The 27,800-nt window shown below is 37.5% G+C and overlaps 1 protein-coding gene across 1 annotated transcript in view; it reads left to right on the top strand.

The window, feature by feature from the left end:
- LOC117288895 (rotatin-like) overlaps positions 1-20,562 on the top strand; it is a 99,897-nt gene extending 79,335 nt beyond the window's left edge. The window contains exons 45-48 of the mRNA XM_033769765.1: positions 309-468; positions 5,240-5,365; positions 18,965-19,068; positions 19,996-20,562. Coding sequence (XP_033625656.1) covers positions 309-468; positions 5,240-5,365; positions 18,965-19,068; positions 19,996-20,160 — 555 coding nt within the window. The 3' untranslated portion in view covers positions 20,161-20,562. The remainder of the gene's footprint in view (positions 1-308; positions 469-5,239; positions 5,366-18,964; positions 19,069-19,995) is intronic.
- The last annotated feature ends 7,238 nt before the right edge of the window (positions 20,563-27,800 follow it).

The following is a 27,800-nucleotide window of genomic DNA, read 5'->3' as shown; positions in this document are numbered from 1 at the left end:
GAGAAATTGATTCTTCTCAAAAACTACTTTACTTCAGCGGGAACCGTTTCTCACAATGTTTTGTACTATCAACAGCTCGATCCATTGCTCGTTACCAAGTAAGTTTTAATGCTCACACAATCATTTTGAGTAATTTCCAATAGTGTCCAGTGCCTTTCAATAAATTATACTTTTTTCAACAGTGCAATTAATGCCACTCGTGAATTTGAAATTGGTTGTTGATTTATTGCATTGATTTGGTATTGTGGGAACCTACGTAGATAAGCACAAATGATGAGGCTATAATGAGGACTTTTTGTTTTTAACAGACTGGTTTCCTGCAAAACTTCAGTCAAGTGCAACAGAGGAAAAGGAAACCCACTAAACAGTCTCCAGCAAGCCAACAGTTATCTGCTGCCCTCTGGCTTCACCTTCTTGCCAATCTGACCTTTTCGCCCGAAGGTCAACAAATGGTGATGAGAATTCCAGGTAAGGAATTGACCTTTGACCTTGTTTCCATTGCCATAATTATCTATTGTCTTTGAGTTGGCATATGGTCTCAATCATGTTTTGATTGTAGGTTGTTGGCTTTGTGGTGATATCATTGTTTCGGGCCCCAAACAGACTATGCTCAAGTTTGGTCAGTTCGAGTCGAATAGTAGATATCTGATTGATTCATTGTTAAAATTCACAGTAAAAGTTGTCATCATATTATCAGAATCTTAAAAACTAAACTATTATTTTGTCCTAGAAATCAACAAGCAAGTAAATATGGGAAGTTATTTTTCTTTTTTAACTATCATTGAACATTTGTTTTATAGGTGCAATTATTTGAAATGGGTTGCATATCTTGTCTCATTGTTTGGCCTTTTTGTATTTGATTGGAGATTCAATAATATACTGTTTATGTCGGGTCAGTTAGATCGCATTTGAGCATTACTCTTCAGATTAGATGCCTGTGTCAGTAATATATTTTGAAGGAAAATAGTGAGCAACCATTTTGAATGATGATTGTTTTAGTAAAGTATAACTTCTGACAACTGCATTGAAGCTGCATGTTAATTTTTGACTTTCAAGGGTTGTTTCTGCAGCAAGAAAGCTGTCATATAAAATGTTCCCCAAGCACTTGTACCAATTTGTATTTGTGTCAACTGATGTGTGGTTGACTGAAATATTGGCCTGTAGTTTGTTCTATCTAGGGACCACTTAAAGGTCCTTGGTAGATGGTTTACTTGGTATAAGCCATTAAACTAACACCCTAGGGCCTTCCTGTTTCTTCAGAGGAGGACTAAGATCAAGAGGTCATGTCAGGTCATGTGTGGTCTAGCAGTCAGGAACAATCCTAACTAAAGGGGATTGTGTATTGTCGTTTCACACTACTCAACTGGATGAATGGCCCTATTATAATATTGTCTCACAGTGTACACATACTTAGCATTGTTACTTTGTGGTTGTGGTTAATACTTTGTCATCTAGTTTTAAAGTATTTTTTATAGTAAAAAAAGGTCCACAAATGTGTACATGTTTTGTTTGGTTCTGAAAGTTTTATTCCTCCCAAAGTCTGAGTCATTATTGAGAATAGTGACCAAGGTTAGAAGTAAAAGTATACATGGCATGACCTAAGTCTGACTTGAGTAAAAGTGCCAATTGGAACCTTGGGCTGTGGTGTAGTTAGATTTTATAACTTAATTGGGGGGGGGGGGGCTCAAGGGAGTGGGGTTTTAAGGTGTGGTGGAACTTCCCCTTGAACCACAAAAATTATTCAACATAAGGGGGTTTGAAGGGGGTTTGAGTAGGATACTAACAGAAGGGGTTGGATACATGTAGGTGCCTTGAGTAGGATACTAACAGAAGGGAGTTGGATAGGTGTCTTGAGTAGGATACTAACAGAAGGGGGTTGGATAGTTGCATTGAGTAGGATACTAACAGAAGGGGGTTGGATAAGTGCCTTAAGTAGGATACTAACTGAAGGGGGTTGGATAGGATAAGTGCCTTGAGTAGGATACTAACTGAAGGGGGTTGGATATGTGCCTTGAGTAGGATACTAACAGAAGTTAGTTAGATAAGTCCATCGAGTAGGATACTAACAGAAGGGGGTTGGATAGGTGCCTTGAGTAGGATACTAACAGAAGGGGTTGGATAGGTGCCTTGAGTAGGATACTAACAGAAGGGGGTTGGATAGGTGCCTTGAGTAGGATACTATACAGAAGGGGTTGGATAAGTGCCTTGAGTAGGATACTAAGGCGCCTTGTCAAAACGTCCCGGGCGTTCCTCCGCTGACAGTCTGCGGACTGGACAGCAAATACCGCCGTTGCTAAGGACCTCGGACAGTCCGCGGAAGAACGGCCATGTGCGTTGAAGCGCGGCGAAGTTAATGAGCTATCCATGCCGGGCGCTATTGTTGGTATAACAATGTTGTTATCATGAATAAACAAGTTGTATTTTCAGGTCATGAATATCAGCGGCTTGGACGCGGACCGGCCGTGCTCTTCCAGAATGGTACATTTTCAACTAGTGAGTACCATCGTCCTGGAAGCGGACAGGCTGCACCGACAAGATCATTGCACCACGCACGTTGGTAGTGCCAGCCGACCATCCTGCTCACGTGATAATCGCCAGCTACATGTTTAGACATTATAGTCAACCAAATCGGCGACTTTGAACCTCAACATTCCAGAGGCATTCAACAGGCATCAAACAGGCATTCACGAGGCTTGTATTTTTGAAAAGGCACAATATGTTGAGTCCCGGCTAAACAACTCAAAATGTTAATCACTTTATGAGTACGTCATCACCAAATAAATCCCTTACTATAAAAAAACAAGTTTGATTCGATGTAAAATATTTGCCACCCTAGTTAATAAAAGTTTAATTTTGTAAAAACAAGTTTGCACTGGCTGCCAATTCCGATCATTTTAATGGTTTATTCACAATAAAAGGTTTTCGCGGCCAGAGGCCGAATTAAAACATTAATTTGTGCATTACACACGTTGGACCATCATGTAATTGTTTGGTGTTTAAATTTTATTTAGGATGAACTGCAGTTTAGCGGTAGTTTTGCATAATACGTTGTGGATGGGTCATTGATACAGTGATCGATACATGGGTATGGGGGAGGCTACGATGCATTGTTTGGGAAGTCAGGTTTTCTATTATAGCGAAACACTATGAAACGGCGTGGTAGTCACAGAGAAAGGATGTTTTGACCTTGCTCCAAAATATGGAAATTATTATTATTATTACTAAGATTATTTATTATTATTATTACTTATTCTGCCATTTCAACATTAGATGAAAATACAACAAATACTTCCAGATGGGCTAGGAGAAACAAAAGCAAAATAATTAATGTGGTCCATAGACCTGCCTAAACAAACCATTTCTACAATTCACATGTTTCGGTCATGTAACCAAGCCTTAAAAATCACTCGTACGAGAAAATGGCTTTACACACCCTTAGTTTGCTTTTGCCATGCAAAGGTAAAGCCATTGTTCACCACCTGGGTTCCTCCGCGGTTCTGCCGGCAGCCGGTCCGCGGAGCCGCCGTATGATCATGCTTATTGATATTTAAATAAGCTTGGCTTCACAATAGCTGACCGGTCGCTCCGCAGAGCCGCCGGAATATTCATGTTTATTGACATGCAAATGAGCCGTCGTGGCCGTGGACCTTCCCGGTTGCTACGGGTTCTTTTGTTACAAAAATCCGCGGACTCCCGCAGAATGCACGCGGAATGGAACAGCTTGGACGTTTTGACAAGGCGCCTAACAGAAGGGGGTTGGATAGGTGTCCTGAGTAGGATACTAACAGAAGTTTGATGGATAGGTGCCTTGAGTAGGATACTAACAGAAGTTGGATGGATAGGTGCCTTGAGTAGGATACTAACAGAAGTTGGATGGATAGGTGCCTTGAGTAGGATACTAACAGAAGTTGGATGGATAGGTACCTTGAGTAGGATACTAACAGAAGGGGGTTGGATAGGTGCCTTGAGAAGGATACTAACAGAAGTTGGATGGATAGGTACCTTGAGTAGGATACTAACAGAAGGGGGTTGGATAGGTGCCTTGAGTAGGATACTAACAGAAGGGGGTTGGATAGGTGCCTTGAGTAGGATACTAACAGAAGGGGGTTGGATTAGTGCCTTGAGTAGGATACTAACAGAAGGGGGTTGGATAGGTGCCTTGAGTAGGATACTAACAGAAGGGGGTTGGATAGGTGCCTTGAGTAGGATACTAACAGAAGGGGGTTGGATAAGTGCCTTGAGTAGGATACTAACAGAAGTTAGTTGGATAAGTCCATCGAGTAGGATACTAGGTTTCAAATAAGTTTCATAATTCCACTGAATCCATCTTTGATAAATTTAGGGACATTTGTGGTATTATGTCAGGATTGCAAGAAACTGAATGGTATAATGTGTTCAGTGTATAGATTGATGACTATTTAACATTGCTAAAAAAAAGGTTGTAAAAAGAGACACTTCAGTTCTACTCTATATGCTCAATATAGGGTGTAATCTTAGGAGTCTATCTCTGTTTCACTGATGCATTGTATACCAAAAATGTCTTTGGCCATTAGAAAATTATTTATTTAATGCATTTGATTTATAATCATATTTTTCTTAATTTTTTTATTTTTTATTTGATTGTATACTACAACATCCAAAGCAAGTCTAGTTAAAGGATGGATAAAATATATTATAAAAATTTCACAACTACACACGATTAGATACAAATACACACGGCAAAAATAAAAATAAAAATGAGCGATCAAGTGAGAACACAGAAACAGACTAGACCAAACTTGCTGTCACTGTGAGGTTGGGGGTGGGGGGAGGGGGTGTTCTTTGTATGTCAAGCTATACAACTCAGTTTATTTAATTTATTGTAATAAAAACCTTTTATTTTATCAAAAATTAACATTAGTTTAGAAGATCTACATGTTGAAAATTTTACATTTTAAAATAAGGCGAGCCAAAAATAATGTACTGTTAAAATTCTTCGAAATAAGTAAGAAACGATTTATTTTTGTCTCTAGTTCATCACTTTAGACGCTATGTTATGATTAAGGGGCCTTGTGAATAAACAACTCAAACTAAAAGCAACATTTATTCTCAGTTGTGCTATTTTGAGATAAATAAAGTGACAAGTGATTAGCCTTAAATCAGTCAGGTTTGTATACAAACTATCGAAGGTGGCAATACATAAACACATTTAAGAGTACATGACACTTTGATAACGGCACAATTGGAATTGATATTTCAGAAGCGTTGGATTTATTGCTGGTGTTTGGTGAGTCATCCAGTGGTAGTGATGTGGAGTATCTAGCGACTCTGATTCTACGTAATCTGTGCTTTCCCAGTGCAAACAAGCCCAAGTTACTAGCTTCAGGTAAGAATTCAATCTCGTTACTGAAAGAAACATTGCTATCCCTAGGTAATATGCCTGGTATTAGTCACTATGTCTAACACAATTATCCTATATTCTGTTTGCTTGGGTTATTGAATATAATAAGAGTGAAACCTCAAAACCGCTGGGTCCTGAAGGTCAAGAGGGGTACATGTGTGTCAACAAAAGTTATGGAGGGTGTTGAAGCCTCGCATCCTGGCTCTGCCTGCCTCTGTTATTGTTCTTGTGTCATGAACAAACTCAGTTATATTTGTCATGTTGAAGTGTGTGGGGGGGGGGGGCAGTCATGCAGTGCGGTCAAGACCTGTTGATTGGATTTTTGAGCATACTTCATCTTTAGTGGGCGTGGTGTTAAGTTCATCCAGGACCTGTGTGCCTCAATTCCTGCAAATAAAAAAACCTCCCAGCAACCCCCAAATTTTACACAACGGTCATTCGTACAACATTGGCGAATGTCTTTGTTTGCGATGCTCTAAACCCACTTTTTCCTTTTCTTCAAGTTAAACCTTTCCCTTAGTTTAACATACATATGACACAAGTCATTTTTATAATTACACTCACAAGCCCACTACCATCATCAGTGTTTATTACATAAAGCTTTGCTTCAGCTCTGGCTGAAGTCACACCATCTTGTTTCTAAATGACTGGTGTAGCCTAAGTCAGATCCTAACTTGCCCTCACTCCAATTTCCCCATGTAATCTGTCACTGCTCCCACGAGTTTTGTTTCACCAAATCACAACACTCTGAGAAGCTAATTCTGTGCAGTCCTTTAACCTCTTGATTTCATATAATGTACTGTTATGCACAACTTTTCCAAACTTAATAACAGTGGACCTTTGTATACATTTCTGAACAGTCTAGAAAAGTAAGGGACGTCCTTGTTTTGTTGGTTTGGTCGGATGATGTATCATTTTAAGTCTGACCATTGAGTTTGGCACAGTCATGAACTTCTTATGCTCTGTTTTCCTGAACAAAGAGAGACGAAAGTTACTGGAATTGTAGCTCTTATAACATTGTATAGTATAGTTAGGGTGATATGTCTTTGATTTTAAAGGGGATGTTGGATACAGATATAAACACTCTTCAGATTGTGATATGACTACCTTAATATTCTATTTTCTCTACTAACCACATTTCATAATACTCTATTCTCTGGATCAGTAACTTTGCCTTTATCTTATTTTGTTCATAAGAGTGTAGTTGGAACTCAACTTTTTTGAGGGGAAATATGCAAACTGTTTGAATGGGTTATAAATGATTATTTGAATAAAGTTATTTTGTCTGCGCCGAGCAGGCAAATAGGATGCCTAATAAATTAGTCATGAAAAAAACATTAAATGTATTTTTTAGCTAAGGGTAGTATTAAGAAATGTCTGGGTTAAGGACTGTTTAGGCCCTGTTGCTAAGGTCGCATGAAATGTGAAATAGATGATGCATATAAACTGAAGTGACACATTTTACCTCGGAGTGAACAGAAACAAATTAAGAATTGTATCAGGGAGTTAGAAATACTGGTTCTCTCAATGTTAAGTTTAAAGACAATGGACACTATTGGTAATTGTCAAAGACTAGCCTTTACAGTTGGTGTATCGCAACATATGCATAAAAAAACAAACCTGTGAAAATTTGAGCTCAATCGGTCGTTGAAGTTGCGAGATAATAATGAAAGAAAAAACACCCTTGTCACCTGAGGTTGTGTGCTTTCTGATGCTTGATTTGGAGACCTCAAATTCTAAATTTGAGGTCTCGAAATCAAATAAGTGGAGAATTACTTCTTTCTCAAAAACTATGTCACTTCAGAGGGAGCTGTTTCACACAATGTTTTATACTAACAACCTCTCCCCATTACTTGTTATCAAGAAAGGTTTTATGATGATAATTATTTGGGGTAATTACCAATAGTGTCCACTGCCATTAAACAACAATGTGATATTGTAAAACCATTTAGATCAACTGTGAATGCACCTACACTGTATAAAGTGTATAAAGTCAGATGGATTAAGAGATCCTCAGATGTACCATACTTGATGTGTTGGCTTCATTCTCTGCATTACATCCACAATAGATGCAAGAAACACTTACAAATACTGCTATATTTGGACATATATATGCAAATATTTATTCTTGCATAATTAAAGATTACATTTTGGTAAACTAATCAGGAAATTTATAGATTTCTATGTGAATTTGAGATGCACATCCTTGAGCCTTTTGTTAAGGAAAGTAATGTGCATGTCTTACCACTACCTATCCTATTTATATTTTGACTTCCCACCAACTGGTGTAATACAGGTACTCTCAGAGCTTTGCTTAACTTTTTACAAAGCAGCTATTAAACTAGCCCTGGCAACCTTACACTTTCGTTATACTACAGTGGCATCCTGGATATCAGGGTCCATTTCTGGGGCGGAAAATGTTCAAAGCTTCATAACTTAAATCTTACATGCAAGAAACCACTAATTTCAACAGATTCTCATTCTCCACCCCAAAACGGGCCGTGAACAGAGGAAGAGTCATATTTAGGGCTACTAATAGACCAATATTAACTTTTATGTGTCTGTTTGATTGATTGGAAACATAGAGCTTAAAGCCACAGTTTTGATCAAATGGGTCGAAGTTAGTTCTCATTTTACAGATGCCAAGCAATGGTCAAGATAAGAGCAGTAAGCGCTGTATTCGGTCATAAAATCCATGCTCATAAAAGCTGCTTGATCACTACTGGCCAAGTTTGATGTTTAGTTATCACTCTGTTGCTATACACTGTCTCTCATTAGCCTTTGGATATCTCACAACCCTTCACTTCATATCCGTTACTTCTTGGAATGTCTGTATGGCAGCTTCATTTCCAGCTTCATTAATCTTGAGCCAAGCTCGGTTATGTCCAGCTTTTTATAAAAAGACGCTGGTGTGATTATAGAGTCAAGTTGTATTAGTTTCAGGAGTCTGTAGAGTTACCTATCATAGCTATCGCACCTCAACCACTCAGCACTCAAATGTAACAGATTTGAGAGAGTGACATTTATATACTCCGTAACCCAAAGTAACGAAAGAAATGAGTAAAAAAATGTCATGAAAATAGTTTTCGTCTCAGTGATCACAAGACACAAATTATTTTAGCATGTAAAAACGTCTTTCCATGATATTGTTTCACTCATTTCTCAAAACTACACCACTTCAGCAACTAAATATTTTAATGTACGCTTTCTACTATCATTATCTTCAAACAGTGTAAGTTTAATTTTAATCTGTGAACACTGTGTTTTGTATTACAAAAAGTACCCAAATCCTTTAGGTGAAACATTCAAAATATTATTTGGATGATTTTTCCTGAGAATTGATATAGGAATAAGCAGTTTGGTATGTTACCGGTAATATACCGGTGGACCAATAAGTTATAACATCAATTGATAATAACAAAAGAAAATGACTGTCAATTCACTTGATTGGGTGAACAAAGACACATTGTTACGAACTGAGCTTTTTAGCCCTAAAGTCTGCTGTCTTCCTATTTTGTCAGTTATAATATTATTAATTGTAATAATAACAATAAAGACTTGCTGGGTGTTCAAGGCGCAGTAAATAAAACAGACAACACTAAATTAGTTCTTGAATCATGTGACATTAGGTAAGTTTCTAGAAGACATTTGTGGTACAAAGACAAGATCTAAGATTAAGTAGTGGAGAGTTTAATATCTTCGACCAAGTTGCCATTATTAAGCCATTCAACATGTAACTACTGAACAACACAATAACTTTAAGAATTAGTCATGCAAAATAATGATTGGCATTAATCATGCAATGTGAAGATTGACACAATAACAGTTTTGAATATTGGTGTTTCTATGTGAGGTTCAGAGAACATTTATTTCCATACTTCCATGAAAAATATCAACAATTACACGTACTACGGAGTACAGCAAGAAAAATATCATCAAGTAACAATAAACATACATGTAACAAATAGAGTATGGGGCCATTTTGATTAAGCAGAAGCTTGTAAAACAAAAAACAGCCAGACAGACAAAGAAACAAAGCAAACAGACAGACATGCAGACAAAAGGACAGACGAACATAAAGACATGACACAACGAGTTCATAATATTAGCGACAAGATGGCTGAATGTTTTAAGCAGAAGCTACTAATAAATACATGTATGTAACAAGGATTCTTCTCGCAATTCTACTTAACATTGTGATGTACATGTATGCAGCTAAAAGTCCCACATGTTTATCCTTTTTGTTTTCAATCAGAGATAATTTCGAATGAGTAAATCATGTAAACAACTGAGAAAAAAATATCAGGCTTTTGAAAAGAATATAACTTTTGCTCTGTGGGCGGGGCAGAAGCAAAGTCCTTTACTGTAAAACTCATTATGGTTTTCATTTAGACAACTATATTACCTCCTCATTGGGTTAGCATTAGATGTGATTTATTAAAGCCAATAATCTTATTAGTGCTGTTGGTTAATTACTTGGATTTACTGATGAAGAAAACAATCCAATATTCGCGACCTTGTTCCGGTCAATCAAGCAACAATAACAGCAGAATAGTCTGATAAAGGTTAAGCTCAAGGGTATACTGCAGTTTATACATCAATGATACAAAGTTTGCCTGAAGGAGTCCAAATCCTATCATCAATCAAAATTAATGTCAACTACTTGATAGAAGAGGTGAGATTCTAGGAAAACTTCAAGCATATGACCTACTGCCCAATTACACTCTAATAATTCATGGTTAGAGTGCTACTTGTAAAAACACACTAGGGAGGGACAGAAAATTGGGTGTCCCTGTGCTCAATTACCACCAGTAGAATAGAGTCAGGACTAGAATCAGATTGTTCTTATTGTGTGGTCGGTATGTTGAAGTTGGATTAACATCAAACATAAATGTACATAAATTATGTGATCATTCAATGGATGGCAGGTGTAGTAAGTTACAATCAATCAGTATTTATTTCTACTTTTAAGCGAGTGTCCCTTTTAGTTGCAACCTCCAGGCTCCAACGGAACCAAGATATTATGACCTACTTTGTCTGGGAAAACAATCACAAATGACTTTTTAAGTCAGTTCATATTATGAGTTTCAAACTTCTCTTAAAGGCAGTGGACACTATTGGTAATTACTTAAAATAATTATCATCATAAAACCTTTCTTGATTACAAGTAATAGGGAGAGGTTGATAGTATAAAACTCTGAAGTGACGTAGTTTTTTTAGAAAGAAGTAATTTTCGACGAATTTGATTTCGAGACCTCAAGTTTAGAATTTGAGGTCTCGAAATCAAGCATCAGAAAGCACACAACTTCGTGTGACAAGGGTTTTTTCTCTTTTATTATTATCTCGCAACTTCGACGACCGATTGAGCTCAAATTTTCACAGGTTTGTTTTTTTATGCATATGTTGAAATACACCAACTGTGAAAACTCATCTTTTACACTGACCAATAGTGTCCACTGTCTTTAAAAACTGTACAGTTTACGTTAGTTTGAAATACTTTCAAAAACCAATGTTCCAACCAGTGTTCGATATTATCTGCCAGTTTTATTGGCTAAATGTTTATAATAATATCAACAACATTACTGAGTATGGAAGAAAAACATCCAAAACATGGCAGCCACATAATGTTCCCCAGTTTGGGGGAATTTCAAAATGACTGTATAATGTATAACAGCAAAACAGTTTATAAAAATTTAACATTACATACAAATAAACTGCAAATATACAGTAATCAACCCATTCCTAAGTATTAAGTATTGTTGCTTTGGTCATGGACTTTTTAAATGCAAAATAAATGCTAAGCTCTTGCTAAGCCTTGTGAATGAAATTGTTAACATTAATGGTCAATGTTACACAGCTTCGTTCATAGCCATAAGAAAATTTAAATAATATATGAATTTTATCAATATTGGTGAATTTGAAAACAGTCTATTTCATTTATATATCATGTGAAGGTACTTCTCTTAACCTATATTGTTTGTTCCTATACTTATTATTATTAACAGTCAACAGTGTTGACTTTCTTATTCCCCTTTCTGCGTCAATTTTTAAAAAGATTTATTGCTTTCCTCAATGTTTTTTTAGTATCGAGGGTTTAATAAATTAAGGAAGTTAGTACTAATACGATCCCAAGAGGTTTTTATAAGAACTGGTTGATGCAAGGGACAGCTTGCAAATAGAGTTAGGTGTTGGAGGATGTCCCCTCCAATGAGGTAAGGGCAATAGGTCAACATCAGGTCATACTTTAGAAACCCAGATGCATTAAAGGTTGGGGAACTATGTGAAAACAAATTTCCAAGTTTTGATTTAAAGGAACATGTTGCCTTGGATCGGACGGGTTGCTCTTTGAAAAGCGTTTGTAACCCTTTGTTATAAAATTCATATGGTTGGAAAGATGTTTTAAAAGTAGAATGATCCACACAAACATGCCTCGAAATTACACGGATTTTCTTTTTACCTCGTCGACTAACACGGTCGCGGCCATTTATGGGAGTCAAATTTTTGACTCCCATGAATGGACTAACACGGTCGCGGCCATTTATGGATTTTTGACTCCCATGAATGGCCGACCGTGTTAGTTCGCAAAATAAAAGGAAAACCACGCAATTTCGAGGCAAATTTGTGTGGATCATTGTATTCTACTTTTCAAACATCTTTCCAACCACTGCATTTTATAAAAACCATTTTCAAACGATTTTTATAGACCAACTCGTCCGATCCAAGGCAACGTGTTCCTTTAAAGTTGTTCAATTCTGAGTTTTGGGGATTATTATCCTTTGATAAACAATGAATAAGGGACATATGTTTGCATTTTGACTGTACCACCGTGTACGTCCCTGGCCTCAGACACCTGGGTTGGGGCTTCGTATTTAGATATCTCTCTTGATTCAAGGTAGTTCTCTGCGTCAGGTGGGCTTTTAGTTTAATCCATGAACTCTTTCAGCTAATTGATAGAAGGATATTATATTTGTGCAATGTTACAGCTGTTGTTAAACGTTTGTGTCCTTATTACTGTAGTAATGTTGTGATTCATTGTTCTACTGTGTGTGTTACCATTATTTTCTCAAGAAATGGTCTGCTGATTCTCCACATGTTTGTTCCTTCAGGACTTAATTTATGTATGGACTGTGACCTGCTACAAGTTTAGATCTGATGTGCTTAGAGTGCATTGATGTTTAGATTATTGATTTTGTTAATCTGTAGTAAGTATTGAAACCTGAAAACAACTCCAAGGAGAATTACATCATCAAGTATTGTAAGAATAATCAGAAACAGCTGACAGTATAGTAGTGCCTCCAGTGGGTCCCAGCTGACACTGTCATATACTGTGATACCCATGCAGTCTCAAAGACAAATGACCCATTTAAAGTTCATGGAGCAGACTTGTTTGATTGTGGTCGGACCCTACAGCCTTGAGGAAACTTGAAGGAAGGAACCAGGGGATTCACAATGTACAGGTGACTTCACTTGTAGTTAGGATAATATTTCCTTCAAGTTTACTCAGGGGTCATAGGCTTGTTTTGTCAGGGACTGCAACAGACTACTTGCGTATGACTCTAGACCAGATTGATCCAATGCAATAGGAAGACATTAGACAAACCAGTAAGACAACTATACGCATGATATAGAATTTGAGGCATTGCATGGTGAGGTATCAATGTATATTTGGTTTGCGGTAACACCATGTGTGTATCTACTTGCCAGGTAGAGTTTGTTCTTAGAGAACTGTCTGGCTTTATTATTCTACTGCCGCGTATAGATAATCGGGAGGTTCGGGAGACCTCTCAGTTCTGAAAAGAACTGTCCTGTTTTTTAACTATTACCAGGGCGGATGGTATAGAAAATACCGCAAACCAAATATACATTATACGCATGATGTAAAGCTTAAGTCAAATGGAGTTTTTAAAATACTCTTATAGTTGAATGATGTTTTATATATTAGTTTAAGGGGTTTGAATGATTAAAAAAAAAATTTGATTCAATTGTCCTGCATTTGTTCACACAGTATCATACAATGAGTATTTGATTTAATCATTGGGCAGAAACAACCACATTATTGAACCTGCCATTGATTTCCATTTTGCATCTCAATGACAAGAATCTTTAGAACTCTTGAAGGTCTCTCTACCAGGCTGTATTATATCCATTGGTTTTTCTCTGGCCAAGTGGTAGTTACAGTTTATAGGCTTTGGACATGGCTGGACAGAGCAGTAAATGTTGCCACATGTGGACTGCACTTGGGCTGGTTAGCTCTTTATTGTTGACCACTAATAACGGCTGGTAATTAGCTCAAAAGTAGAACTTGGTAGAACACAAGGCCGGTAAGCTCAGTTGGTAGAACACTAAGGCTGGTGAGTTCAGTTTGTAGAACACTATAGCTGGTTAGTTTTGCTGGTAGGACACTACGGCTGGTTGGTTTAGTTGGTAGGACACTAAGGCTGGTTAGTTTAGTTGGTGGAACACTAAGGCTGGTGAGTTTAGTAGGTAAGACACTAAGGCTGGTTAGTTCAGTTTGTAGAACACTAAGGCTGGTTAGTTTAGTTGGTAAGACACTAAGGCTGGTTAGTTTAGTTTGTAGAACACTAAGGCTGGTGAGTTCAGTTTGTAGAACACTAAGGCTGGTGAGTTCAGTTTGTAGAACACTAAGGCTGGTGAGTTCAGTTGGTAGAACACTAAGGCTGGTGAGTTTAGTTGCCAACTAAACTCACCAGGAGTTGGTGGAACACTAAGGGCTGGTGAGTTTACTTGATAGAGCACTAAGGCTGGTGAGTTAAGTTGGTAGAACACTAAGGCTGGTCAGTTTAGATGGTAGAACACTAAGGCTTGTTAGTTGAGTTGGTAGGACACTAAGGCTGGTGAGTTCAGTTGTAAGAGCACTAAGGCTTGTTAGTTGATTTGGTGGAACACTATAGCTGGTGAGTTTAGTTGGTAGAACACTAAGGCTGGTGAGTTGAGTTGGTAGAACACTAAGGCTTGTTAGTTGAGTTGGTGGAACACTATAGCTGGTGAGTTTAGTTGGTAGAACACTAAGGCTGGTGAGTTGAGTTGGTAGAACACTAAGGCTTGTGAGTTGAGTTGGTAGAACACTAAGGCTGGTTAGTTGAGTTGGTAGAACACTAAGGCTTGTGAGTTGAGTTGGTAGAACACTAAGGCTGGTTAGTTGAGTTGGTAGAACACTAAGGTTTGTTAGTTGAGTTGGTACGACACTAAGGCTGGTTAGTTGAGTTGGTAGAACACTAAGGCTTGTTAGTTGAGTTGGTAGGACACTAAGGCTGGTTAGTTGAGTTAGTAGAACACTAAGGTTTGTTAGTTGAGTTGGTAGGACACTTAGGCTGGTTAGTTGAGTTGGTAGAACACTAAGGCTGGTTAGTTTAGTTGGTGGAACACTAAGGCTGGTTAGTTTAGTTGGTAGAACACTAAGGTTTGTTAGTTGAGTTGGTAGAACACTAAGGCTGGTTAGTTTAGTTGGTGGAACACTAAGGCTGGTTAGTTTAGTTGGTAGAACACTAAGGTTTGTTAGTTGAGTTGGTAGGACACTAAGGCTGGTTAGTTGAGTTGGTAGAACACTAAGGCTGGTTAGTTGAGTTGGTAGGACACTAAGGCTGGTTAGTTGAGTTGGTAGGACACTAAGGCTGGTTAGTTGAGTTGGTAGGACACTAAGGCTGGTTAGTTGAGTTGGTAGAACACTAAGGCTGGTTGGTTTAGTTGGTAGGACACTAAGGCTGGTTAGTTTAGTTGGTGGAACACTAAGGCTGGTGAGTTTAGTTGGTAGAACACTTTTTTCTTATTGAATGGGTCTCATATTTTAGTATGGCATCAAGTAATGTAATTCTTGTATATGACATGTGAACAAAGTTTGCCTATGGAAGTCCAGGCTCTGTTGCTCTTTTGTAAGAAATTGACGTACTTATTGTCATATGCATTTAATATCATATCAGTTATCACCCATGTGTCATTTTCAAACCATGTTAAAAAATTACGGCTTCATGTTCCAATAAATATTTGTGTCAAAACAAGGTCAGAGTTAAGGAAGTAGATGCATTCATAACCCGGTTACGTTATTAACACCACTTTTTTTAACATATGCAGCTGTCAAAACTTATTTCCAATCTAGTGTTTTTGAAAAAAGATAGGGTCGAGGAATAATCATGTCTAATTTGAAGGTCATAGCAATGATAATGTGAATGTATCGGAATGATTATTTTCTTATTATTTAGGTTTGCTTGAGCTGTTCAATGTTGATCAGTAAAGTGTCATGTTGAAGTGTTACAAGCTGTAAACACTGTATACACTACGTTTGAGTGCTCTCTGTAAACCTAAATGTATTGTATAGAATTATATAATGTATAATTCAATCAGCCTTGTTTATAGTAAATAATGGTTTACTGCTTGTGTGGATTTAAAGGTCTATAGGAGTGAAAACATAAGCATACAATATAGAAATGAGATGGGTGATGACATATCTAACATTAGGAGGCAAGGCCAGTGCGGTCCTTCCATGGCAACATAGCCTCAATATAGAAATGAGATGGGTGATGACATATCTAACATTAGGAGGCAAGGCCAGTGCGGTCCTTCCATGGCAACATAGCCTCAATTCAAAACAGACATTTTGAAATAAGCAAGTACATTGATCAGCTGTTCATTTATCATGAAATATGAAGAAATGTGTAAACAAAAGGAAACTGAGACAGGACATGTTTTATTCACATTCATATAAAGCATTTCTTTGAAGTTTGGAAATGGAAAAAGCCCCCTCAATTTACCCTGGATATGATCTTGAATTAATTGCGATTGATGATTTTTAAAAATCATTAATCATCCTGTTTGCAAGAGTTGCTGTTATTTTCATTTGAATTTCTTTAAATTTGGGTGATTTTGATATTCTTGCCTAGCTAAAACTCGTTCTCAAAAGCATCAAAGACACTGGACGCTTTTGGTATTGTCAAAGACAAGTCTTCTCACTTGGAATTACCGAGGTGTATCTCAACATATGCATAAAATAACAAACGTGTGAAAATTTGAGCTCAATCGGTCATCAAAGTTGCGAGATAATAATGAAAGAAATAAATACCTTTGTCACACGAAGTTGTGTGCTTTCATATGCTAGATTTTAAGACCTCAAATTCTTAACTGAGGTCTAGAAACCTCAATTTTTTCTCAAAAACTACGCTACTTTAGGGGGGGCCATTTCTCACAATGATTTATACTATCAACCTCTCCCCATTACTCGTTACCAAGTAATGTTTTATGCTAATAATTATTTTGTGTAATTACCAATAGTGTCTGCCTTTAAAAGAATGCTTATAAAGTCTTTTTACAACCCTTTGTCAGTGAACTTTCACTGCTTTCTAGCACTGCTTGAAGTAAGAGTATTGGACTGAGAACTCTTGTTAGAAAAAAAAGTAACATACCTTCCGTTTCAATTGAAGTAAAGTGGAAAATTTAAATCTGCCAGTTTTAGAAAATTTTTTGATAATCTAAATCAACTGTGCCTGAACATTGCAAGTGTGTAAGGAGGTTTTTTCCTAAAAAGCCAGATGCAATTTGACTGTTAGTTAGTTGATGTTTCCCTGGTTGGCCTGCCAGGCACTCCAGCAAATTGTCAGTTTCCTCTCTAGGCTTGCAATCACAAGTTGTTATGTCAAACCTGAGGAATGGCACAGGGGCTGAGTTTGTTGCTGGTAATTTGTTTGGAATGGATATGTGGTGATTAAGGTCTGCAGGAGTGCAATGGAAGCAGGTTATGCTGATCACAGTCCAATCAGTAACCATTTACTATACAAACTTGCCGTAGGTAGCTACATGTACATCCAGCTAATGCGACTAATTAAGAGGTGTTGTGTTGTTTTTTCTTGTATCTGTAAATGACTCATACAACATGTGCATTGGTCAATGATGTCAACAACTCACTGGGTTGACAAACCTCTATCACATAAATCAGTTATGCTAATTTTCAATTATGTTTAAAGTAAAATATTTATTTCAACTTGTTAAAGTTTAAAAGTGCAAGATGCAATAGAAAACCTTTATATGTAAATTAAAACACATTGCAACATGTGCTTTAACCTGTTTTGATTAAACTGTCTTAAATTATAAAAGTAGGCCTTAGTGACAACTAGTTTTACAGTTTACAGTTAAGATTAATAATATGACATTATGATATAGCTTGGTTATGAAATTACAATTATTGCACTGAGATTGACTCTAGCTACTGGCTGTACTGGTTAGGACTATTAGGACGTCAATAGAAATACATGATTAGAGACACATGATGTCAGACAATGAGTCTTTATATAACTCCACCATTGAGTGGATGATGTATGTAGCTGGATCATTAGCTTGTGGTTCATGAAGTATAGGATAACGCCTGAGGTGCGCGTCGTTGGGTATGTTCAGACAGTTTAACTTCTACGAGCAGCAGGGGTGATCGTAAAAATAAAACCCCTTTGCGTTCAGACAGCACTGAGTTAAACCCGATACAGTTTATCTTTGGTTTTAAGAGGTCAAAGCAAACAAGACCCAGTTACTCTAACATCCTCTTTATTGGCCTGTTCATTGGTCACCGTGTGTTTACATAATAATTACGGAGGTCAATGGGTCGTCTGTTGTGAGTTAAACCGGATGTGGTCTTTTTTATTCTGTCCACACACAGTGTTAAAAGTTAAACCCGAAGCAGTCTAAAGATAAACCCCCTCCCTGGAGGGTTTATCTTTTGTGGGTTGAACTCGATTCGGACTAACTTTAGATCCGTTCAGACACACTGAGTTGAACTCGATCGGGTTAAACCATGAGTTAAACAAACTTTAGTACCGTGTCTGAACGCACCCAATCATGGGTAGCAATTGGGGGCATAATGTGATTAACCTGCACCAGTGACATCATGCTAGATTGATCCAGCACTCCCATTATTTTGCCCGAATGGGGTGATATTGTTTTGATTTCTAACCCATTGCACCATTCTTGCGAAGTAATGGAGCGATGGAATGATAGTGTAACCTCATAAGTGGAGGTGGCTACTATAGAGTGTACCAACAAGACCTCTTAGATGGAAGTGAGGGTTCAAGGGGTTTTAAATGGAAGGTACACTATTGGTAATTGTCAAAGACCAGTATTTGTCATTTGGTATGTCTCAACATATGCATAAAATAACAAACCTGTGAAAATTTGAGCTCAATAGGTCATCGGAGTTGTGAGAAAATGATGAAAGAAAAAACACCCTTGTTGGAAGAATTTGTGTGTTTTCACTAATAAAATACTTCTAGAAAAAGACTTCTAGCTAGAAGTCTTTTATTATTTCAGTGAGAAATTACCTCTATTTCAAAATCTATGCTACTTCAGAGGGAGCCGTTTCTCACAAGATGTTATACTATCAACAGCTCTCCAATGCCCGCTACCAAGTCAGTTTTTAAGCTAATATTTGTTTTGAGTAATTACCAAACGTGTACCTTCCCTTTAAACTATTGTTTACCCTTGTCTGAACACACAATTTATACCAACTTAAGAAAGATCTGGTTTTAGGTAACCCCTGATTTTAAAATGATAAGATACACCTGTTAATAAAGTGAAGTGTTTATTTTTCAGATAAACTTTTACTTTTCTTTGAGAGCAAGCTGAAGTCTGGAGTGCCATCAGTGCGATACATAGCAGTTGATGCCATGTGGGCGTTACTCTATGGAAGCCAAAAGGTGAGATACACAAATTTATGTTTGAACAGCCAATAAAGGATGATCTCAATATTTCAACTATTACCTTTTTATGGTTAAATAGACATCGTAGATACCGGTTATTAACCATTTTACTCTCAAAATGTGCATTTAGTAATAAATAAAACGAGTCAAAAATGCACCCGGCCGCGCGGCTTTTTCAGCCGAGAGTCAAAAACAGCTTATTTATTATATTGACTGCTTGACGCCAGTGATGATTTTCCCCTCATTGGGTTTGAACACAGTTCTCTAGCTTTGGCAAACTGAGGGCGCTATTTTCCACATCAATTTGACCCCATTTTTTCAGAAATTTGGCTTGGAGTGTTCTGGAGACAAACCCATTTTTACCATACTTAACGTGAGGTAAGAGACTTATTATATTTGTTTTATGTTTCCTATGGACTGCTGCTTATAGAAAACTGTAATATCTATATTTTGAGATCATCCGTTATTGGCTGTTTAAATCACTGTCTCCAGTTAGTCATTGCTAAGGCACTGGACACTATTGATAATTACTCAAATTTATTTTATGGCATAAAAACGTGAAGAGCAATGGAGAGCTGTTGAAACTATAAAACATTGTGAGAAACAGCTCCCTCTGAAGTAACATAGTTTTTGAGAAAAAGGCATCTAAAAGCACACAAATTTGTGCAACAATGGTTTTTTTTTTTCTTCTTTCCTTATTCTCTTGCAACTTTGATGACCAATTGAGCCAAATTTTTCTGAGATTTTTTATTTTATTTATATGTTTGGATACACCAAGTGAAAATGTTTGTCATTGACCATAACCAAATTGGTCCGGTGCCCTTAAGCAACTGAGTTCGAAAAAAACATTCTGTAAAATGACAAAGTTTGTGATAGTTTGGTAACATCTGTTTTTTATTCCCTCCCCCCTTCCCCCCACATCAGGCAAAGGCAATCCTTAAAGGATCAACCATATTCCAGAGTCTTCTTGATAGTCAAAGTTCAACACTGGTCATTCACCCTCAACCTTTGACACTAAGAAAAGGTCATGAAAGGTTAGCTGATATGAATGAAGCTCTATCCAATGTGGTGGCATTGATGGTTGATTAATACGTGTTCGGTTGAGTAGCCTAGATTTAACTTGTTTAAGACATTGTGGTGAGGTGTGGTTTACTTCCTAACATAAAGACAGGCTGTTTAAACAGAGAAAGCTCTTGTGGATTGTATGTTGCTGTTAAAGATGTGGTGAGTTGCAAGTTACTCATCATAGAAGTTATTAAACAGAGAAAGCTTTTGTGGAACCATTCTTTTGAATGTACTTACAACTTTACTAGGAAAACTTGCATCACTCAACTTCCATTGCATATTGAGTAAATAGTTTGATTTGGTTTGTATTAATTTGATTCAATGCAGTATGTGCCAACAGTTGCTACTATACAGTTGTAGTTTGTACACAAATTGTCAAGTCGTAAAGGCAGTGGACACTATTGGTAATTACTCAAAATAATTATTGGAATAAAACCTCACTTGGTAATGAGTAATGGGGAGAGGTTGATGGTGTTAAACATTGTGAGAAACGGCTCCCTCTGAAGTGACGTAGTTTTCGAGAAAGCAGTAATTTTCCACGAATTTGATTTCGAGACCTCAAGTTTAGAACTTGAGGTCTTGAAATCAAGCATCGGAAAGCACAAACATTCGTGTGACAAGGGTGTTATTTTCTTTCATAATTATCTCGCAACTCCGACGACTAATCGAGCTCAAATTTCCACAGGTTTGTTATTGTATGCTTATGTTAAGATACACCAAGTGAGAAGACTGGTCTTAGACAATTACCAATAGTGTCCAGTGTCTATAGATCTTATAATTTAGAGTATTTTGTGACCTTAAACAAACACATTTAAGTTTGCATGGTAAAATACCAACATAACTCATCTTAAATTGCCTGTGGAAATGCTATTGCTGAGTGTATTTTATTGATTGGAAATACTCTGTTCTTTTCTTAATAAAGCTCTATTACATGAAGTGGGTTTCCATTACATAGAATGTTTTATATGTTGGAACCATTATTTCCAAAGTTCCGTCCAGGTCCGAGACAAACACTAAAGGTTCAGTGTTTATCCTGGGTGTATTTGATGCCAAAGCACATGGTTTGTTATATAGCTATGTATTGTGTGTGTGTTTACATTTCATACATACAGAGGTTTTGTATTGTTACAAACTCTTCAGTTAATCTTTGAATTAAAACTGACCCCCCCCCCACAAGATGATACCTTTGATTTGTATTTAGCAAAGGTGGTTCCCCTTTTTTCTCAGTACAGTAATTTATTTGCCTTTAAATCTTAGTGTTTTATTGCAATGATGTGAAGTTGCATCGTCCATATTGAGCAAAGGGGTGATATTTGAGTTGTTATTTTGCTTCTCCAAAAATAGTATAACAAATTAGTTAAAATTATTAAAAAGTGTATTTTTATGGTAACACATAGAATTTCAGTGGTCAGATCATAGATAATGAATGCAAACAATAGTCACGTTGTGTGTGTGTATTATTGGGGTTTTTTCATACTATGGTTATAAACTGTTTTCACTGTACGGTCTATTGACCTCTTTCACTGACGTCACATTTTGCTGGCAATGGTAGTTGTCAAGTTGTGGTGTGTTTCTAACCGCACCTTGTGTCGCCTAAAAGCCACACCGCACAGTTGCACTTGGGGTCTCTGCCAAAACGGGTGTGCAACCCCAATCTATCGTGGGCGATGACGCGAGGTGAATTTGGGTCAATAGTTTGATTCTTGATTGTCTTATGACCGAATACAGCAGCTATATGAGGCTTTGTGGATAGCTTGACATTATTTACAAACTACTCTTAAATATGACACTGTGACGTCTTAAAAAAAATCTTGTATATTATGTTTTTATTAAACTAAATAATGAATGTTAAGATTGTATATTTCGATTTTCAAATGAGCGAATTATTCAAATAAACTGCAAATGGTTAATCCATGGTTGAAAACATGGAAGAAAGTGATGTTTGTCTCTTCTGAACGATTGTTTAATATGTTATTTCATTTAAAGTAAACCAAACAAGCTCATACTAGACCCAGCAAAAGATGAACAGAAAGACTCGGAATGTATCTACCTTTTATATATACTTTTTGCCCTGTTGATGATTCGAAATGGTGGTATCACGTTGAATGCTTTTGTCTTTTTGATCAATATCGTTTTTTTGGAAGAGACGTAGCCCAGCGGACCAAGGAGATTGCAGCAGTCTGAACACTAATTGAATCATGTCTGGTGACTGAGGGTTAGCCCGGGCTATATCATGTGTTGTGAATGAGGGTAAGCCCGGGTTCATATCCTTATTGACATTGACGGCGGCATGGTTACCATGGTTATATTGGTTGAGCTGAAGAGTGTCGGGAACCTTTCCAGACACGGAATGAGCGCTGGAACTGAAGGGATCCCAGCCCCCCCCCCCCCTCCCCGCTGCATTATTCACTGCACACGAAATTGCCACTGTCGTCTAGGGTTTTTCAATGGGGATTTGTTTTTCCTTTCTTAAACAAAATCAGGAAAATGTTGTTTAAGGGTGGCAATTCTAAAGTGCGGAGGGGGAAAATGCGCCTATGCCGCGGCGTAGAAGGGGGGAGGCTGGGTTGTCATAACAACAATTCAAACAGTCTTCCTGTACTATGGGTGTTCAACTTCGACCCACTACTTCCGGGCGCTCTGGATGGCCTTCAACATCAGGTGGGCGCTAGACTTGTGGACAAGTCGTTAATGGTCACACGCGGTGAGATAGTCGAGTTGCAGCGGTGCTCTTACTCGACTTCTACTCCCCAAGGGAGTAGTAGAAGTCGGGCAACCAGCAGTTCGCGCAAGAGCAGCGATCTGGCGAGAGCATCGCTGCAATTCGAATATCTCACGTGACCATTAAAGGCAGTGGACACTATTGGTAATTACTCAAAATAATTATTAGCATAAAACCTTTCTTGGTGACGAGTAATGGGGAAAGGTTGATTGTATAAAACATTGTGAGAAAAGGCACCCTCTGAAGTGCCATAGTTTTCGAGGAAGAGGTCATTTTCCATGAATTTGATTTCGAGACCTAATCGCACCCAACTTCGTGTGACAAAGGTGTTTAGTCTTTCATTATTATCTCGCAAGTTAGATGACCGATTGAGCTCAAATTTGTACAGGTTTGATATTTGATTCATATGTTGAGATACACAAACTATGAAGGCTAGTCTTTGACAATTACTAATTGTGTCCACTGCCTTTAAATCATTCAGTCAACTATCGTATAGTGCCGTCATTCTTGTTGACCGAAAACATTCAAATCGCATGTAGAACTACAAAAATTGAAAACTACGTCAAAACATGACCAAAAGTATGTGATGATACTACAACGGAGACTATGATCAAGGAGACATCTGCAGCTGAAGTCCAAGTGCTACTCGATGTTAGGCACGGAGGCGAGTGAACAAAATGACGAGAGAAGTTGAAAATGTTAATGTTACAGTTCAGTTGCCTTCTTTGAGAAGTAAACCTGCTAAAGATGTTCCCTCCCTGTTTGAAGTTGGATAGTTTGAATTAACTTGTTTTGCAAGAAAGTACATCAACAGCAAGAGGAGTTCTATAACTCAACGTACGTCCCACATTACCCTATAAGGAAGCTTTGTCTAAATGTTCCACCTTGGCACGCCCCTTTGTGATCCCAGTGGGTACGGGCTCAACCCCGTCTCCGTTCTGCATTTCCACTTGGAGTGGTGCATAACCCCTACCCAGATCACGTTGACATCTTGCCAATAACAACCCGCATACGATCAACTCTGTGGCCACATGTTTTGTATTGTTAATAGTTATGGGTTTTTTTGTGTGTGCCAAGGGCACTTTTGCCGTGTCGATTTAAGGCCTGCGCTAAACGTCGCGTCGCTCTTTTGCCTTGTCGAACTCAAATGATTTATACACGACAAAGTGAGGCAATTACAACGAATCGGTGACAAACGTCGAATTTATTAAAATAGTTTGCCGCACTTACAGTACTTGAAAATGGCAATGCAGGAAAACTGTTACTAAAGAGTCATGTGACACGATGGCAATTGTAGCTGTGGCACTCAATTAGTGACAAATTCATATTGAAATTGTTTTCCGCCTTAATTTTTGTCGTATTATTACCATTTGTGGTGAGTGGCGTTCATCATCGTTTTTTAAGAGTGTCAAACAAAATATTTAGCTTAATTCTGAAATCTACAATATGTTTGTTCCAGTCAGAATGTGTTTCCCATCCAATCCCATTTAGGAATCGCAAATCCCGAAAATCTCCCGTACGGAGAACCTTCATTTATTTGTTTATTTTGGTTTTACCCATACACACCGATGTGTGTTAGATCTGTTTACTCAGTATAAACTGTCCCGAGTTCTCTTGGGGAAAAAATCACAGGCGTATTACTCAGGTGGGATTGGGTCACTCCGATTTATTATGAATTGCGCACACCTCAAAGTTCATCACAATTAACGGCGCGTAACTTGTCCTAGATTTTAAAAAGTAACGGTAGGCCTAGGTGGTGCATTGGTTTTATGTGTTGTGGTTTTGGTTTTAATTCTCAGCCCCCGCAAATAATAAGTCCGTCTTACAGTTCTAAGACCCCATTCATAATATGATCATTATTGTTACGTTTTCGTCGTCTGCCCTTTGGAGTTACGTAGGCCTTTATATCGGTATAAAGAGATGACGCAAAATAGTAATCAGTTCTTTATGAGTGTTGTTAGTTATAAATTAAAGAATAGCAATTGTGTTGTAGCTTGATTATTGCAGATAATTGTGTTAATTGTCTTGCATTGTGTGTTAATACATGTTTAATGTTTTTTTTTCCAATGCGACTGCACTGTTTCCCGGAATGCGCATCGGCGCTGATTGATGCAAGCTCAAACGTCAGTCACGAGACAGTAACATAACGGCTTCATTACACACTGTTTTATATGGCCTACTGTGCATGGAGGTCTACACTGCAGTGTTCTGGGTATACGTAATTTATGTACCATATTGAAATTAAACAGTTATAACGATCATTGACCATTTGCCTCCAAAAATTACAGCACGGATGAAAAAAAGTCTCCGCGTCCTCCTTACTTGACACTCCAGCGACGATTCCAAACTCAATTCAGAAACATATCTCAATATTTTTGTTTTTAACCCACGAAATCTTCCTTTACTTTTCAAACATAAGACCTTTGATCATAGGTGGGCCTACTGTGAACCTGATTTCATTTTGTAAATTAATACAGAACCTTCCAAACGGAATGGTTAGAATTCCAATAGTCAATTTAGTTATAGCATGACCCTCGGTTGAGTTGGTTGACAGTGTTGTCAACTGACAAATCATAAATTGCATTAGTTCTGAATTGCTTACTATAGCGTCCAGTCATTGAAAATGCCCTTGTATTATAAGTGCACCACTGGTTCGTCCTTCAAGATGCTGGCCCTGGTGCTTTGGACAATGACCGGGTGTAAAGTATTTGAGGTATCGAAATCAAATTTGTGGAAAATTACTTCTTTCTCGAAAACTATGTCACTTCAGAGGGAGCCGTTTCTCACAATGTTTTATACCATCAACCTCTCCCCATTACTCGTCACCAAGTTTTATGCTAATAATTATTTTGAGTAGTTACCAATAGTGTCCACTGCCTTTAAAACAGAATGTTGCATTGCCCGTCAAAATTTAATTTAAACTTCCGCTTCTCCAATAATATCCCAATAATAGAGCTGTCTGACAATAACTAAGTCAGGAAACGGTAACAAATAAGGAAATACGATGTGTAAAAATGCATCATTATTGGCTGCATACGTAGAAGATTAAAGGCAGTGGACACTATTGGTAATTACTCAAAATAATTATTTGCATAAAACCTTTCTTGGTAACGAGTAATGGGAAGAGGTTGCTGGTATAAAACATTGTGAGAAACGGCTCCCTCTGAAGTGACTGAAACGAATTATCAATATACTTTTGGTCATCCACCGTAATTAAATAGGGTCTTTAAACCCAATCGCCGTACGGCAATCCAGTACGAGGTTGTATTGTTAACAGAGATGAAAGTCAGAGGAAGTAATGCAAACATAGCGGTTTTAAACTTTGAGGCACAATTCTCTGGCAGTAGCACGACATTCCGTAACGTGTGGGAGCACAAGCTACTGTCTGTGGGAGATGATGCGAAACAAAACCAAGTTTGCATCAAACAATAAGATCCGTGTCTTCATATCAATTTATGTTGCAACTATTTTATTGATTCATAATAAACAGTAATATAATAGACACTATTAACAGATACGACATGGTTTAAGCTATGATATATGAAAACATTGATAATGAGTTGTGAGTTGGCCTCCCTTGGTTCGAATGTACATGACAGTTATCAGACAAGACGTTATATACAAAGAATAAAATTATACAAATAATCTGCCGTACATAATCGCGCAGTAACTACAATGAAACGTATACATATATACTGACAGGGGGGATTGTGTGCAAATCATGGATTACCGACCATCTACCAGTCATAATTGGAATAGTTTCTTAGCAACTGACACACAATATTTGCTTCATGACTATGTTTCTGTGTTGGTATTCAATGCTGTGTTGTGTTACAACCATGCCGTGTAGCCAAAATAAAGGACTAGTTTAAATCACAACAATTTCAGTTTACACTTCCATTTCCTAAAATGTTAACGATTTTGAAATCACAAAAGGAACATATTTCGTTGTTTGGATAGTTGATGTAGGCCTATACCATATCTTCCATTAAAACAAAAGGAGTGCCAGTCAATTTACCCATAATTGGGAAGATGTTAAACAAAATACGTAGTATTTCATTTTACCTAACAATACAAGCCGCCCAATATTTTTTACAGTGCACCAATAAGATGTGACTTAGAAATAAAATAATCATAATAACAGCTTGATAACTTTTGAAAATATAATTATACACTTAACATTTTGCTTTTTCTATAATTTGTACACAATAAATAACCACGCACGAGAGACAGGTGTATTTCCCTGATAGTTTGCTTGATTGAGCAGTGTTGGTCTGGAGAGTACAGTACAGTAATGTTGATTACGTTCCCAACGAAACTACAATAGTATGCACCCATTGATGTAAAGTCATGTTTATTATATTGGTACGTGCAACATCTAATACTAATCACAAAAATAGTTATCTTCAATTGATTAACATGTACAACACTCCACTTAACAACAGTCAGTATATACCATCACTGTAGATCACGTTAGCGCTACCAGCAAACCAACACAGAATATATGTGCTCAAGAAACCAGGCAGATGCGAGCTTAAGAACTAACAACTTCTCTTGCGGAAGGTGGTTTAAAACGAACAAACAAAAGAAATGATGGGAATTCAAGTTATTTGAGTTACCATCGTTAGTGCTGAGCTGTAAATCCATCAAATTTCAATTCTTTCTTCCAGTTAAAGATGCTATGTCAGATTTTTGGCCGATTTTACCCACAAATTTTGACTTAAAATTCAATAGGTATTTTGATGGGGGTCGAGAAAGTTACAAGCTTTCATTTAAGCCATTGCTCGAAAAAGTCCGCCAATTAATAGTAGCAGCGAAATAAAGTGCTCAAAATTTACGTGTTCACGTGACCAATTCTTATGTGTTTTATAAGAAACGTTTTAAGTTTTTGTTGTGGTTCCTGACCATTTAAAGTAAAAGTTAAACTATTTTTCGTTAGAGC

The sequence above is a fragment of the Asterias rubens genome, chromosome 4 (genome assembly GCF_902459465.1).
Source record: "Asterias rubens chromosome 4, eAstRub1.3, whole genome shotgun sequence".
In the NCBI taxonomy this organism is placed as follows: Eukaryota; Metazoa; Echinodermata; class Asteroidea; order Forcipulatida; family Asteriidae; genus Asterias; species Asterias rubens.
The sequence above is the reverse complement of the archived record's forward strand: the minus strand, read 5'-3'. Positions and strand labels throughout refer to the sequence as shown.